The sequence below is a fragment of the Hyperolius riggenbachi genome, chromosome 9 (assembly GCF_040937935.1).
Source record: "Hyperolius riggenbachi isolate aHypRig1 chromosome 9, aHypRig1.pri, whole genome shotgun sequence".
In the NCBI taxonomy this organism is placed as follows: Eukaryota; Metazoa; Chordata; class Amphibia; order Anura; family Hyperoliidae; genus Hyperolius; species Hyperolius riggenbachi.
Window position 1 is genome coordinate 188,299,151 of NC_090654.1, and position 16,776 is coordinate 188,315,926.

The following is a 16,776-nucleotide window of genomic DNA, read 5'->3' on the forward strand; positions in this document are numbered from 1 at the left end:
AAGAAGAAAAACGGCACACACTAACGTTATTTGTCAATAGTGGCACACACTAACGTTATTTATCAATAGTGCCGTTCATTTGCCAAACAGAAGACGTTATTAGCCACAGTAACGTTATTTATCAATAGCGCCCTACTTAAGCCAAACTGCAGACATTATTTAACTGCAAAACGGTGAATTGATTTAATGTAACACTGTCAAGGTTAGGGTTAGGCACCACTGGGGGGTCTTAGGGTTAGGCACCACCAGGGGGTGGTTAGGTTTAGGCACCACCAGGGGGTCTTAGGGTTAGGCACCACCAGGGGGTGGTTAGGAACCACCAGGGGGGTGGTTAGGATTAGGCACCACCAGGGGGGTGGTTAGGATTAGGCACCACCAGGGGGTGGTTAGGGTTAGGCACCACCAGGGGGTCTTAGGGTTAGGCACCACCAGGGGGGTGGTTAGGGTTAGGCACCACCGGGGGGGTGGTTAGGGTTAGGCACCACCAGGGGGGTGGTTAGGGTTAGGCACCACCAGGGGGGGTTTAGGGGTTAGGGATAGGTACAGAGAGGGTTCTGTGTGTTAACGCTAAATAACAATAAGGCTTTAACGCTAAATAACAATAAGGCTTTAACGTTAAATAGCGATAAGCGGCAAACGGATTAGCGGCAACACCGTGCGTCATTATTTGCAGGCGCCATTTTCAGATGGATCCTCACCGTGACTATGTGGAAAATTGTACTGTTCTGTTTCTATGACTGCATTTATACTTTACAGTGCGTTTGAAGAAGTGGGAGTACACTATTTCTTTTAATTTAAAATACAGATCAGAACTAAATGGAGGCTAATGTATAGCATAATTGTTTAATGTACGATCCAGGAGTTCAGCTTTTAAAGAGATTAATGACCCTATCCTCCTAACCCGTTCCAGGTCCTTCACTGCACAAGAACATCTATTAAAAATCAGAACAGCATTTGTGAAAAGGAAGATGATGAAATTAGCTTAAATAGGGAAAAATCGGTCCAAGAAGCTGGAAGATAAACATGTTTTTTCGATGTATTAGGACTCGGAGGAAATGCTGTCATCATCTTTGTGCACTTATTTCCTCAAGTTACCAATAAAGTCCTTTTCCTTCTGCCTTGCAGGAGAGCTTGTCTGCGGTTAGAGGTGGCTGCGATGGCTTTACCATATGACATGCAGGTTTATAAGACACTGCGGCGTAACAGCTTTTACTATATAATGAGCGCATTCAACTACTGACGCAGGAGAAGACAACCTGAGCTTCCCAGCAGCTGTCGAGCCGATAGCTGTCACTGCAGACCCCATGTGTACAATCAGGTTTACATAATAGAAGCCTAGCACGAAAAAGCGACATAAACCATACATATTTCTTTATAAGCTGTCACCAAAGGGTGCCTGCACATACTTTATGCTGTCTGCAAATATGTTTTTGTGCGTCCTGGGAGGCACAGAGCTTGCGTTTACTATGTACCGTGTCTTCAGCTTTAGTTCTACGCTTCAGCTCTAGACTGCTCGTCTCAAATACCTGTCATGTCTATTAATAAACTGGTACTAAAGAAAATAAATCTCAGCTGCACATCATTTTTATATATTGTGGATGGGAAGCAGCAAGGCCCCATCATGGCACCTCTGTGTTCTACTCTAATCTTTGAGAATTCCACAATAGACATACAATATATGAAGTAAAATGATGCCAGTTTTACTTGGAAGTGACCTTATAGTTTAGTGAACATGTGAAGACTGAACATATCCTCAGGTCCCCCCGGCACTTTTTTTACGGTGGGCCGTGGGACATGGGTGATCGTGGAAGTGTTGCTGTGGGGGGTTCTGGCTGGGTCTCTATCTTCTCGCAATACAGCGAGGAGGCAAGCTGGCATCAGCATCAACCAAGAGGAGGCAGCACCAGTGTGCTATAGCTCTGCCCCCATTACATGTGTCAGTGTAATTATGTGGCGTAGCATGGTGCCGGATGGGGTGAAAGCAGGGCCGGCGCTACCATAGAGGCAAAGTAGGCAGCTGCCCCAGGGCCCCAGAGCTTGTAGGGGCCCCCAGTGGCTACAAGAGGAAAAAAACATTTTTCAAATCGACCTTATAGTTTTTGAGAAATTCGATTTTAAAGTTTTAAAGGGAAAAAAATACACATTTAAAAACCAGCCGACTTTAATGGTTAATAGCAAATCCACCTTAAATTCTAGAAACCCTAAATTTGCAGGATATGTTAAGGGGATCAGTGGGAATAAGAGGAAAAAATAATTTTTCAAAAAGACCTTATAGTTTTTGAGAAAATCGATTTTAAAGTTTCAAAGGAAAAAAGTATACTTTTAGATGCAGTAAATGTCACTTTTAGTGCCTAACAGTAGTGTAATTTGACATGTATCAAAATAAAGAGCGATACATTTCCTGACGGGGTTTCCAGGGGGTCCATACACAGCCGCAGCGCTTTGGCCAGGGATCGCTATACAGCCGCAATATGGCTGTATGAAGATCCCTGGCATTTTTTTCCTATTTTCCCAATTTTTTTTTATGTTTAGAGTGTGGGATTTTTTTTTTTAATTATGTGGGGTCCCCCCTCCTGAAACTTTTTAACCCCTTGTCCCCCATGCAGGCTGGGGTAGCCAGAATGTGGAGCTCCGACCGATTGGGGCTTCAAACCCTGACTATACCAGCTTCAAAAAAGGTCCCTTAATGTCGATTTTTGCTCCGGGGTATCTGTTGGGGGGGGGCCAGGTTTATTTTGCCCTGGGGCCCCATTGTTGCTTAAACCGGCCCTGGGTCAAAGTGCAGAATTTTGTCCAACTCTTTGATCCACATTGCAGAATCGGATCTAGCAACGGTGCCCCTGGCAGCGAGATTAAATGTGTCTGCATAATTTCAATTATGTGGCCAGAGTGGGGGGTCAGCAGTGATCAAAGTGTTGGTCTCAGATCTAAAGGGGCTGACATTGTGCATCAGATTCCATCTGGCAACAGAGCCCCTAGCGGCAGCCATGGCTTCTCATGTCGGACTATGCCCATATACTGTACACAGTACGACATCGATTTGAAAAGGATTAAGTCCCTTTATATCTACTTTGATACATATTACATCATGGAACTCTTAGTAAATAAATTAGAAGTTGGTGCCTATCTGATCAAACACCTTAGAAGGGCGTTTCACAATTAAATGCAAATGCACATAAATAAGCAGCTGATACGTCTATATATAATTCTCACTTAAGCCATGACGCTTCTGACCCCAAATACAACCCCCCATTTCAGTCACACTCACTCCTGCTCCTCAACCACAACCTAGACTGGTCAAGCAGCAGTTACATGAGATGGAGAGACAGACCCGATAATCAAGAAATCCCTTAGGGCTGGTTCACATGGACACTTGCAGGGCGGTAAACATCGGCCGTGACGCTTGTCATCTAACTGCTACCCATTCAAATGAATGGAATGCACTTTTTACCGTTGTTTACAGTCGCTTGAGTGAATGCTGCACTTCAATCCTGATTTTCTGTCTTAGGCACAACGTGCAGTGCCCAGGATAGGCAATCGCTGCACTTCTGTATCCCCCTGCAGGGTCAAAAATGTGATGTAGGGGGGACGACGGGAACGCTTGCAGAAAAACAATTTGAATGAGACGCCAGACGGCTGCAGGCTGCCTGTTCAGACACCTGTCTGAACCTGCCCTAAAAGTGCTCTCACACAACTGATACAAATTACCTGCTTCACTGCACCTAAGTCACATGTAGAGTTGGGCCGAACGGTTCGCCTGCGAACGGTTCCATGCGAACTTCCGTGGTTCGCGTTCGCGTCCCGCAGGCGAACGTTTGCGGAAGTTCGGTTCGCCCCATAATGCACCATGGAGGGTCAACTTTGACCCTCTACATCACAGTCAGCAGGCCCAGTGTAGCCAATAAGGCTACACTAGCCCCTGGAGCCCCACCCCCCTTATATAAGGCAGGCAGCGGCGGCCATTACGGTCACTCGTGTGCCTGCATTAGTGAGAGTAGGGTGAGCTGCTGCAGACTGTCTCTCATAGGGAAAGATTAGTTAGGCTTAGCTTGTTCCTGGCTGCATACCTGTTCTGTTCAGTGAGCCCACTGCATGCCTGTTCAGTGAACCTGCCACTGCATACCTGTTCTGTGAACCCACCACTGCATACCTGTACTGTGAACCCACCACTGCATACCTGTTCAGTGAACCCACCACTGCATACCTGTTCAGTGAACCTGCCACTGCATACCTGTTCTGTGAACCCACCACTGCATTCCTGTTCTGTGAACCCACCACTGCATACCTGTTCAGTGAACCCACCACTGCATACCTGTTGTGTTCAGTGAACCCGCCACTGCATACCTGTTCTGTTCAGTGGACCCGCCACTGTATACCTGTTCAGTGAACCCGCCACTGCATACCTGTTGTGTTCAGTTAACCTGCCACTGCATACCTATTCTGTGAACCCGCCACTGCATACCTGTTCTGTTCAGTGGACCCGCCACTGTATACCTGTTCTGTTCAGTGATTGATGTATACACATGCAAGATGTTTTAAAGCACTTTAGGCCTGTCATTTAGCATTCAATGTGATTTCTGCCCTTAAAACGCTGCTTTGCGTCAAATCCAGATTTTTCCCGGGGACTTTTGGCGTGTATCCCACTCCGCCATGCCCCCCTCCAGGTGTTAGACCCTTTGAAACATCTTTTCCATCACTTTTGTGGCCAGCAGAATTTTTTTTTTCCAAAGTTCGCCTCCCCATTGAAGTCTATTGCGGTTTGCGAACTTTTCCGCGAACCGAACGTTCCGCGGAAGTTCGATAACCCGGTTCGCGAACCTAAAATCGGAGGTTCGACCCAACTCTAGCACATGTCTGCTTCTGTTTCATTGTGAGTGTACCCTATCTGTCATAGGCCTTTTATGTGCCTGCATTGTGCACAGGTGCACAATACATTACATATAGAGCTCATGCGGCAAAATATTCTACAATAAACTTCTGTTATACACATGGTCTACAAGGTGCCAGGCATCATGATATCCACTTAGAATATTTAAACCCAGTACTTACAGCAGGACACTGCTGTAAACTCATCAGCTTTGGAGAGAGTGTCTGAAGACTTGCAAGTTGTCTTCTCAGGTATTATTGTCTTCTCATTGTGCCCTGGCATGTACATTCAACTTCTGCATGCCCTGACTTTGACCTGATTTACCAACTACAGTGGCTTGCAAAAGTATTCGTCCCCCTTGAAGTTTTCCACTTTGTCACATTACTGCCACAAACATGAATCAATTTTATTGGAATTCCATGTGAAAGATCAATACAAAGTGGTGTACACGCGAGAAGTGGAACGAAAATCATACATGATTCCAAACATTTTTTAAAAATAAATAACTGCAAAATGGGGTGTGCGTAATTATTTAGCCCCCTTTGGTCTGAGTGCAGTCAGTTGCCCATAGACATTGCCTGATGAGTGCTAATGCCTAAATAGAGTGCACCTGTGTGTAATCTAATGTCAGTACAAATACAGCTGCTCTGTGATGGCCTAAGAGAATATTGGCCTAAGAGAATATTGGGAGCAACAACACCATGAAGTCCAAAGAACACACCACACTGGTCAAGGATAAAGTTATTTAGAAATGTAAAGCAGGCTTAGGCTACAAAAAGATTTCCAAAGCCTTGACCATCCCACGGAGCACTGTTCAAGCGATCATTCAGAAATAAAAGGAGTATGGCACAACTGTAAACCTACCAAGACAAGGCCGTTCACCTAAACTCACAGGCCGGTCAAGGATAGCGCTGATTAGAAATGCAGTCAAGAGGCCCATGGTGACTCTGGACGAGTTGCAGAGATCTACAGCTCAGGTGGGGGAATCTATCCATAGGACAACTATAAGTCATGCACTGCACAAAGTTGGCCTTTATGGAAGAGTGGCAAGAAGAAAGCCATTGTTAACAGAAAAGCATAAGAAGTCCCGTTTGCAGTTCGCCACAAGCCATGTGGGAGACACAGCAAACATGTGGAAGAAGGTGCTCTGGTCAGATGAGACCAAAATGGAACTTTTTGGCCAAAATGCAAACGCTGTGTGGTGGAAAACTAACACTGCACATCACTCTGAACACACCATCCTCACTGTCAAATATGGTGGTGGCAGCATTATGCTCTGGGGGTGCTTATCTTCAGCAGGGACAAGGAAGCTGGTCAGAGTTGATGGGAAGATGGATGGAGCCAAATACAGGGCAATCTTGGAAGAAAACATCTTGGAGTCTGCAAAAGACTTGATTCTCCAAGATGATCCAGCACAGCTCTTTTAATCAAAAAATTATTTTATTGGATCATAAAAAGTACAAACACTGTAGCTGCATAGTGGCTACGGTCCACCGTTTGCATGCATGATGTCATTGCAGCAACATAAACATGTAAATAGAAACATTTCTAACTCTGATCTATTGCACCTGTTAGACGTCTAAAATGATCCAGGGAGGAATCCAGGGCATCATGATGCAGAGGGCATGGGCATAGATGTGTCATACGCAATATAAAACTGCAAATAAAAGTACACCGAGCGCTGCCCGCAGTCGCCATGGCAGCCAACGTCACATGACCGCCAATGCGGAAAGACGTACGCAATGACGCCTCTGCAGGCGTCCTATTGCCGCCGCGATGCGGAAAAACAGACGCATTGTACGGGTATCAAAATACGGAACTGACACAAACAAAAGTACGCATGCCCAATGCTATCAATAGGTGACCTGGATTCAACCCATAAAATAACACCCCTAGTTCTATAATGCATGGTAAAAAGGTGCAAAAGAACCTACGATACAAAAACGACAATAAGAAAGGGGCCCAAAAGGCACCCCCCACCCCCAAAACAACAGATCCAGAACCATAGGACATCTACCATACAAAATGTAAATCGTATTCCTTATTTAATCCCCCACGACCAATAGTCCCCAATTCCCTTATCCAACGCGCCTCTCTTTTTAACAGTTCTCTACCCCTATCACCCCTAAACCCACGGGGCACCCCATCAATTACTTTGTTGACTGACTAAGCTGACTGACATCATGTCTAAATGGAATAAAATGCTCTGAAACTGCATGATCCAAGCTTCTGCCCCTGATATTGGAGCTCCTGTGTGGTTTTTCCCACGTAGCAGCTGCCACATGGACATTTAAACATATAAACAACAAAGCGTGAACAACAAGAAAAGCGACCTCTAATCGCATATCTCTTTCCAGAAGAAGGGTGAGAAAAAACATCACCTCTAATAATGCTGTGGCACATGTGGCAGCTGAGACAAGGGAAAGTACCACACACACACGAGGCACCTGTATATTGGACCCACGATTAGGGTCTGAGTGAACAAGCTTGGATCTTAACGAGGGGGCTCTTCAGTAGGAATATAAAGGAGGCTGATGGAATTCAGGAACATGTGGGAGGGAATCTTTAAGGGTGCGCCAATGTTTGGTAACAATACGTTGTACCTCATCACTAATAGTATTGAAAGTAGAGACGAATGCTATTCGTCCCTTATTCCTACCCCTGTTACCCAATTTGTTTTTTCTCTTTTGGTATCTCATTAGTGTATCAGAGGGGTAACCTCTAGGCTGGAATTTCCTGCCCATCTCAACCAATCTCCTTTCCCTCAATTGAGTGTCACCAACAATTGTCGACACCCGATCGTACTGGCTATTAGGAATGCTGACCACCTGATGACGTGGATGGAAGCTATCAAAATGAAGCACCGAATTCCTGTCCGTACTTTTAACGAACAGGTCTGTGCTAAGCTTCCCATCCTTCTTAAAGACACACGTATCCAAAAAGGACACCTTCTCCCGGTCCGCGTTAACCACCAAGCGAATATATCTGCATTTGCTATCTAAATTGTCAACGAACGCTGTTAGGGTCGAACATGGCCCCGCCCACAAACAAAAAATGTCATCAATGTACCGCCACCATCCTCTGGCGTACATTGTGAAAAGTGGGTCATGGTATACAAAGGCCTCCTCCCAGAGACCCATAAAAAGATTGGCATAAGAAGGGACCACGTTCGACCCCATGGCGGTACCACGTTGCTGCAGAAAAAATCGACCCTCAAAAGAAAAGTAATATACTTTTATTTGCAGTTTTATATTGCGTATGACACATCTATGCCCATGCCCTCTGCATCATGATGCCCTGGATTTCTCCCTGGATCATTTTAGACTTCTAACAGGTGCAATAGGTCAGAGTTAGAAATGTTTCTATTTACATGTTTATGTTGCTGCAATGACATCATGCATTTCAAAATGTTTAACCAATGGAGTGGGAGGGTGGTACCCTTTGTGGACAAGCCCTGTAGTTCCCCATCAGGTCCAGTCATTTGCATAGGTTCTTCTGATTGGTTGCCTTTGACTATATAAGGAGCATGCTTGCAGTTGTTCATTTGGCTGTGTGGCGTGAACAAGGACTGTGATGGTCCGAAACGGTGGACCGTAGCCACTATGCAGCTACAGTGTTTGTACTTTTTATGATCCAATAAAATAATTTTCTGATTAAAAGAGCTGTGCTGGATCATCTTGGAGAAACTGTTCGCTATACCCTGTGGGTACAGGGGTGGATCCGCTGCACACCCATTCCCCGACATCGCTAGTGTGCGGTCTCACACATCTTTGTGGCTGCAAAAGACTTGAGACCGGGGCGGAGGTTTACCTTCCAGCAGGACAACGACCCTAAACATAAAGCCAGGGCAACAATAGAATGGTTTAAAACAAAACATATCCATGTGTTAGAATGGCCCAGTCAAAGTCCAGATCTAAATCCAATCGAGAATATGTTGCAAGATCTGAAAACTGCTGTTCACAAACGCTGTCTATCTAATCTGATTGAGCTGGAGCTGTTTAGCAAAGAAGAATGGGCAAGGATTTCAGTCTCTAGCTGTATAAAGCTGGTAGAGACATACCCTAAAAGACTGGCAGCTGTAATTGCAGCAAAAGGTGATTCTACAAAGTATTGAATCAGGGGGATGAATAATTACGCACACCTCACTTTGCAGTTATTTAATTGTAAAAAATATTTGGAATCATGTATGATTTTCGTTCCACTTCTCACATGTACACCACTTTGGGCTTGATTCACAAAAGAGTGCTAACTGTTAGCACGGGCGTTTTCGCGCGAATTTTTGCATTGCGCGCGATTGTGAATTTTTGCGCGAAACGATACCGTTTTCGTGTGCAAACGTGAATTTTTGCACGAAAACGACAACGATTTCGCGGGAAAATTTGCGTTTGCGCGCGAAAACGTTATCGTTTCGCGCAAAAATTCTGCGAAAATTCGCGTGAAAACGTCCGTGCTAACAGTTAGCACTCTTTTGTGAATCAAGCCCTTTGTATTGGTCTTTCATGTGGAATTCCAATAAAATTGATTAATGTTTGTGGCAGTAATGTGACAAAATGTGGAAAACCTCAAGGGGGACGAATACTTTCGCAAGCCACTGTATGTTTGCCTTCTCTGACCCCTGCTAGTACTTTGACTTTGTCTGTTTGACTCCTGACCTGACCTTTGGCTTCTCCTGATTATGTTCACTCCAGACACTAGTCTGTACCTCTGCCTTACTCCTAGCCTAGTGGATCTTCTCTCTCTGTCACTGGTTGGGCAATCATAGGGGCTATGAGGCAGCAACTTTGCTTGTGGTGTGCTCTGGTGGAGACCCATATATACACTTCCACTTAACACTCTGAAAGAACCCATGCCTTTCCGGTGGTGCCGGGGCCAACAAAGTCTTCCTTCATAACAACTTTAAGAACCAGTCTGAAGCGAAAAAAAAATTGCTACCTTTTAATTCGCTTCAGAACTCTCATCAGCCGCAAACCGCTGCATCCCCGCTTAAAAACGAGGGCTGCAGACCCCCCCCAAATACCCGGGGCGGAATCTGAAGAGGCAGAGCTCTCTGCTGTAGCTCTGCCTCTTATGATGTCAATCGTGGCGGATCGCCGCCTCTCCCCACCCTCTCACTCTTCCTTCAGAGAGGGGCGGGGAGAGGAAGCAATCCACGCGGCGATTGACGGCAAGAGAGGCAGAGCTACAGCTCATAGCTCTGCCTCTCAGGGCAGCACAATCCACGACCAAGTTGGTCGGTCGTGGATGTTTGCCCAGGGATTTGGGGGGTCTGCAGCACTCGTTTTTCAGCGGGGATGCGATGGTGTACCGCTGATGAGACTTCTGAAGCTAATTAAAAGCTAAACATAGCAAAAGAAATTTGCTTCAGAGTCTCTTTTAAGTGAGCTATACTAATGAGAAACCATTATGATTTATCTGACATTCAGGGAAGTTGGGGGAGGAGGAAAGCAGTAAACCAGAACACTGAGATTCCGCTCTACGTCAATCTTTGCTATAGGCTTCTAAACTCCCATGATTCCTCTGCTTCTTTTACTGGGTTACACAGTCAAACTATGTACTGACAATGATGCCCCTGGACCTGGGAGCTCCCTTGATTAATACTTGAACGGTTACACATTTAGAACGTATCAATAATTCATGAATGTAAATAAGATGAAATCAGCATCTGCTAAAGCAGATGAATGATAGACCTGTCCTAAGTCCAAAAATTTGGGAGGAGACAGACGGCATCTATACGTCTCCCCCTGGCTTTACATAGAGTACATTCTAATATTGGAGTACCCTTCTCATAGGGCCCCGTATGTAAGTTTTATGCTTTGATTTTATACTTTTTATAATTGGATTCAATAAACAGTCTACACTTAAGCTATGCACCCACCATCAGATGCAGTCAAACAATGCTTACTGATTCGGACAGATGGATCGAGGAAATGATCATTTATCGGCGGAGATCCCCGATCTATCTGGCCGAATCGGTAAGCATTGTTTGCGGCGATGGAAAATGAACGATCCTGTGAACTATCATTAACACGATCGCAGCAACATCTGTGCAAGTCAATGAAGATCAGAGCAATCCTCAGAGACTTAATCAGACATGTCAGTTGTTCAAAAATGAACGATCGCCAGAATGTGTTGTTAAATATTGCTTAGCTAATTTTTGTTAAATGATGCTGTTTGATATCGTGAAAGAAATCGTTTGTCACCTCCATGCTCTCCCGCTTTTGGTCTAAGGTCTATAGGTTGCTTCAAGCGGTCTTTCATAAGCAAATCCATAGGGACCCGTGGTCAGCATTACTTCATTTTCCCATTGACCTTCTCACAAAATCCCAAGGGACTGTAGCCCTTTTTATATTTGTGGCAGCCAAACAAACCATTGCTAGGGCATGGAAGAAACAACTTGTCCCTTTTGAGGAGGTGAAAACCAGAGTCTCTAACTTCATGATCCAAGAACAACTAGCAGGGATCCTCCTAGACAGAAGGGACAAGGTTGACAAAATTTGGGACCCCTGGAAAACTTACCTTGCTATCACTGGTCACAATTAACCCTTCTTCAGGTAACTTACCATAATAAGGCAGTTGCCTTCAGTACTGTGGCAGGCCACCCCCCCCCCCCCTCCCTTACTAGTCCTCCCTTTTCCTTTCTTTATCTCTTCTTTCTCTCTCTATGTCTGGGTCCTCCCTAAGAGGAATCGAGGTTGGATTTATGGAAGGTAAGGATCTCTGTCCCCTAGAGGGCAAGCCGGCCACTCTGGGCTGGCGAGTCCGGCTAGTTGTAATGGGAGTTTGATCTCTCCCCAGTCTTTTTCAGCAGGCAGCCTATCTTGATTCCAGTGATTTGTGCTGAGTGTGCCGTGTGCATAAAATGTTGTTATATAAGAATCACTATGCGCTGCTATTTGGGACACGTTATCCCCTTGTTTTGTCAAAAGCTGTTTTTTTCTTGAAAACCTCAATAAAACTATTTGAAAGAAATCGTTTGTCACATAAAATCGCCCGTGAATATCGTTTATTGGTTATGGGCCTTTAGACTTTTTCATTTATTGTTAAACAAGCACCACTGAGCTGATATCCCTAGAATCTTTTTTAGGAGGACGTTACTTAGGAGCCCATGAGTGAATTGGACTGGATCAATGCTGACTGGATTTGTGACACAGATCTAACCAAACAAACCACACTGAGCCTTGTGATTCGAGATGGTGTGAACTGGTAAGGCTCACATTTACTTGTATAGTGAATGGTCACTGAAGCACTGTGGTGACCTGCTAACAAGATATGGAGCTGTGATTGTGTAACCCTCTAAAGAGGGTCCCAAGATTTTGTCAATGTATTTCTATGTGTGAGGTAACTTTAGCATCTAAGGCTAAATTTCACCTTAGATGTTAGTCTAATGGAACCAAAACTGCACATGGGAAAGGAGAGGAGGTGCTGTAATGGTCGCATAGACTGTTGCTAGGCAACCAAAGCACACAGAGCAGTGGAACTTTCCAGAAGCCCCGTGCGGCCTGTCAGACACTACAGTGCAGGCACGGAGGGGCAGGGTGGGAGAGGTGTAGCCGGAGGGAACTGGCTAGAACCCGCCAGAGAGCGGAACTTAAGAGGAGACAGGAGGCAGCAGTGAGGAGCGGGAAAGGAGGCCACGAGTAGAGGAAGGTCGCAGCAGTCACCCCGGAGGCTAAGAGGGGACTTGGCGGCCACGCAGAGACTACAGTGGAGCAAGTAAGGCAGAGGCAACCTGACCAGACAGTGACCGGAGGCCAGAGGCAGCATGCACAGAGTACATCCGAGCTGGTCCGGACAGAAAGGACCCTGACAGCCAGATGAGTATGGGCCTGAGAGCCAACTACAAGTTACAGTGTGTGTTCAGTTAGTAACCAGTGTCCAGCGGAGGATTGCTGAGATAGAAATATAGCAACCCAGAACCTGAAGAGGCCAAGTCTGTTCAAAGTGCTGTTACTAGAGACTGTTTTTGTGCAAAAGCTTTAAAGATACAGAGACCTTGTGTTGATAATACAGTTGTTGATGCAAGATAGAGCTGCCCAGCTAAGGTGAAGAAATCTTCTGCCGCTTATATAAAGTGTATTAAGTGTGAAGGCTTTGCTGTCACTAAGAGATATTAACAGCCTCCATAAATACCCCGCAGAGCTGACACAGCCCCCCACTTGCATTAAGTCCTGTTATAGAAACATTGCTCCTGTCAAGTCTGTTTCAAGTCAAGAGTTAAAGTTCATGTGCTCTTCTATGCTATGTTCTGAAGTGTTACTAAGAGTTTGATACAAGAAGTGAACCAAAGTGTGATTTATGCATATTACCTAAGTACACGGTCCTAAAGAAACCGTAAATTACTAAGGATGTGAGAGTAAAGAGAACCTTTTAGTATTAAAGGAAGATAAGTGAAAAGAAGAGGAGTTGCATTGCCTCTTGTTATACTGAAAGTGTGCTACAGTAAGAAGTGAACTGACATCTGACCAAAATACAGTTTCAACTTACTTGGAGTACAAGTTTTGCAACAACTCTAAATTAGAGCTTATTCAGCCTAAAAGTCAAAGTGCACTAAAAGAGAGTTATATTGTGGGAGAGTGATTTGGGTAGCTTAGCTGGGTGCATTGGTCACTTTATATATTTTATTTTGTTTATTTTTATTTGTTTAACCCTTTTTGATTATTTGATTTATATTTTATTTTGTTTGTTGTTTTGGGAGGAGGCCCTATCCAGACAGGCGGTGCTAAGTGTAAAGTGGGTTTGGTGGGATATTACCAAGGGTAAAGAGTTTGAGAGATCTTCTGAGCAAAGTGAACATCCTTTTGGGATCACCCAACGAACTGTGAAACTGTACAGTACCATCTTGAAAACTGTCACGAGTTCCCCCATGTTTTGCTGAGCAATATAGCTTGGACTTGGCTACAAGGGGCTGAGAACTGTTTAGGAACTGAATTGCTCAATAGACTATTCCCTTCCCCAGCCCAATCCCCACTAAATGGTACTGCGATGTAAACATGCTGTGAAGTGGTTGATTATTGTACAAGAAGACCTTTGTAGCTCAACTTTCATATATAATTTGTATGTAACTTAACCTTTTTATTCTGCAGCATTTACCGGTGCACCGTTTGTGAAGACTAGAAGATTGTGTATTTTGACCTGTGATGTGCAAGGGAGGTGTATTGTGTTGTTAAAGTGTTACGGGTTGATTGAAGCTACAGTGACCACCGTTAGGTCACAAATAAATCTTTGATAATTTCATCTGAGTCAGTGTCTGGTGGATTCCTCTCAGCCGGAGCCCAGTGCTAACGGATAAATCGGGTTACAATTGTAGTGCGTGAATTAATTCCTGCTATAATTCATGGATGTATGCCAAAGGGAAGGAGGAATTACCTGTTGTGTCACATGTCTTTTTTTCCCTTGATGCATTGTGTTGAGGTGTGATGTGTCTATACACTACGTGTGGCTTGTTGTGCTCCTCTTCATATTCTTTCCCATCCACTGAGAGCAGAGGTTCCACAAAATAGTCCCCATCCTGAGACTTGAATGTGCCGAGCTGGTAATGAGAAACACAGGCATTGTAAATGAAACCATATAATATACCAATTAATGAAAAGTCAGTACATTACAATTTTCCCAACTAGGGTGAGCAGTTTGTCACAGACTCGCAGCCAGCCTGCCAGTATGTTGTGTTGTGCTGGCTACCTACTGGGAGTACCTACGTGGCTAACCTATGCTGTGGACAACTATACTTGGCTACCTATACTAGGGAAAACTATACCTGGATACCTATACTGGGAGTACCTATACCCAGCTTCCTATACACGGGGCACGTATACTTGGCCACCTACCTACATATACTGAGGGTTTGGGTTTTTTTTTGGTAGCACCGCAGCATTAACGTGTGGTGCAAATTGTTGGTTGCTGTGTGATCATTCTAAATTGGGGTGTGTGTGTGGGTGTGTGTGTGTGTGTGTGGGGGGGGGGGGGGGGCACATCCTCACCCTGGTTATTCTGTATGCCTTATTTTAGCTGCCTAGATGACCATTGGTTACGTGAGCTGCCCCTTTACCATAAGTCTGTATATGCATGTCAGCACTGCTGCAGTGCTCCCTATTTCTATGACAGAGTCCCATCACTCTCCTTATAATTATTTCTGAGTAACAGCACACCTTGCCTATCTGTGATCTAAACATTAAGTCAGATTAAAGTGTAATTACACTTTTATATAGATCGAAGTGATGAGAGTCAGCAGCTAAGGAACAGGTCACTAGTGGAAAGTGTGGATAAGGCAACTTGCTGACTGTGCTGATTGTACAGATAGAATGAATGGGAGGAAGCACAAACCTGCTTCAGGTACTTTTATTCCATCAGAAATTCAGTCACATGTGAGCATAGAGGAAGATCCCATGACATCCAGACATGTGGGTGATGAGGGGTGGTGTTACCGAACAGCTGTTTTGTGTATAGATGGCGCTTTGCACCCACTATTTGTAGCTGCAGAGTGCATCTCTGGTCAGGCATTGTGTGTGTGTGTGTGTGTGTGGGTGGGGTGGGTCGTTTAGGATTAGGCATTGGTGGGGGGATAGGAATAGGGTTAGGCATAGGTGGAGGGTCGGATAGGGTTAGTTATTGGTGGGGGAAGACGTTTAGGGTTAAGCATCAGTGTGTGTGTGTGGGGGGGGGGGGGTCGGTTAGGGTTAGGCATCAGTGGGGGGTTGTTTAGGGAACAGTGGGGTCGGTTAGGGTTAGGCATCAGTGGGAGGTTGTTTAGGGAACAGTGGGGTCGGTTAGGGTTAAGTATCGGTAGAGGGAGGGCTCTGTGTAAGAACAGGGTTAGATTTAGCGGTAGTAAAATATTGGTAATAATCAGAATTATCACTGTACAATAGTGGAATATCAGTAGTTATAACGATATTCTGCTAGCAGCAATTTCTGGTGCCCAAATTTCCATGGCACCCATTTTGCATGTATGCGCTGGTAAGGGGGAAACACTTTTTATTAAAAAAAATTAAAAATTAGGAGGTCCGGGGGTAAGCAGGTCATTATAAGCAATAATGTTTATAACCCTATAATTGATCATAGTTTAGAAGTAATTGATGTTTTAAGGTGTATCTTCAATTATCATTAAAAACTGTTCATGGATCTAACCAAATTTGTCTTTATATTAGCTACCGGGTTGTAAACTATCTGCAAAGTTATGTGCAGCTTGTAAAAAGTAAACCCTAATGCGCGATCTGTACAAACAAATACAGAAAACACAGTGTCTGTAAATCTTTACATTTTCCTGCTGGGCCTCTCTGCTAGCACTACAATGAGGACAATATTACAAAGTGTACAATAACGTGGCCATTATAAGTGGGAGCACTAATGAAGCACTTTAAGGCTCCCTGCACACTGCAAATCCGTTTTCCGATTCCGTTTCCGATTTTCAATTCCGATTTTCCCTGAATACATTCAACAGAAAAAAGGATCAAAAAACGCAGCATACAGTAAAGATTAAAAATCGGATGTAAAAAACTATTAAAAAGCAGAATCGGAATCGCATGCAGTGTGCAGGGAGCCTAAGGGATGTAAGGGGAACAGGGGATAAACATGTGGTCTACATAGAAAAATGATTTAGTTATACCTTATGGCTACACCCACTTTTCAAACCAGGCATGCAAAAATGACTCCCCCCAGCATGTGTCCAGAAATATTTTCATGCACCTGGACCTTTTAGCATTTTTTTGTCGGTAAAAACAGAGGGAGTAGATTAGTAACCCTGATTAGCTTCCGGTCTTCCTCCTGACAGCTAGACCACCAGCACAAGTCTAACTCTATCACATTATACAGTGCTGTTTGACACCAGGGGCCTGATTCAGTTGCAGCCATCACTCCTGCTATTACCTAGCGATAGTTCAACACATACAAATGATTTCATGTGTCAACTGCGA

At 44.6% G+C, this 16,776-nt stretch overlaps 1 protein-coding gene across 3 annotated transcripts in view; it reads right to left on the reverse strand.

The window, feature by feature from the left end:
* The window catches only part of ADAMTS9 (ADAM metallopeptidase with thrombospondin type 1 motif 9), a 421,594-nt gene that overhangs the window by 362,312 nt on the left and 42,506 nt on the right, over window positions 1-16,776 (reverse strand). For all 3 annotated transcript variants that reach the window (XM_068253803.1, XM_068253802.1, XM_068253805.1), the window contains exon 3: window positions 14,234-14,396. In XM_068253803.1, the coding sequence (XP_068109904.1) occupies window positions 14,234-14,396 (163 nt within the window). The remainder of the gene's footprint in view (window positions 1-14,233; window positions 14,397-16,776) is intronic.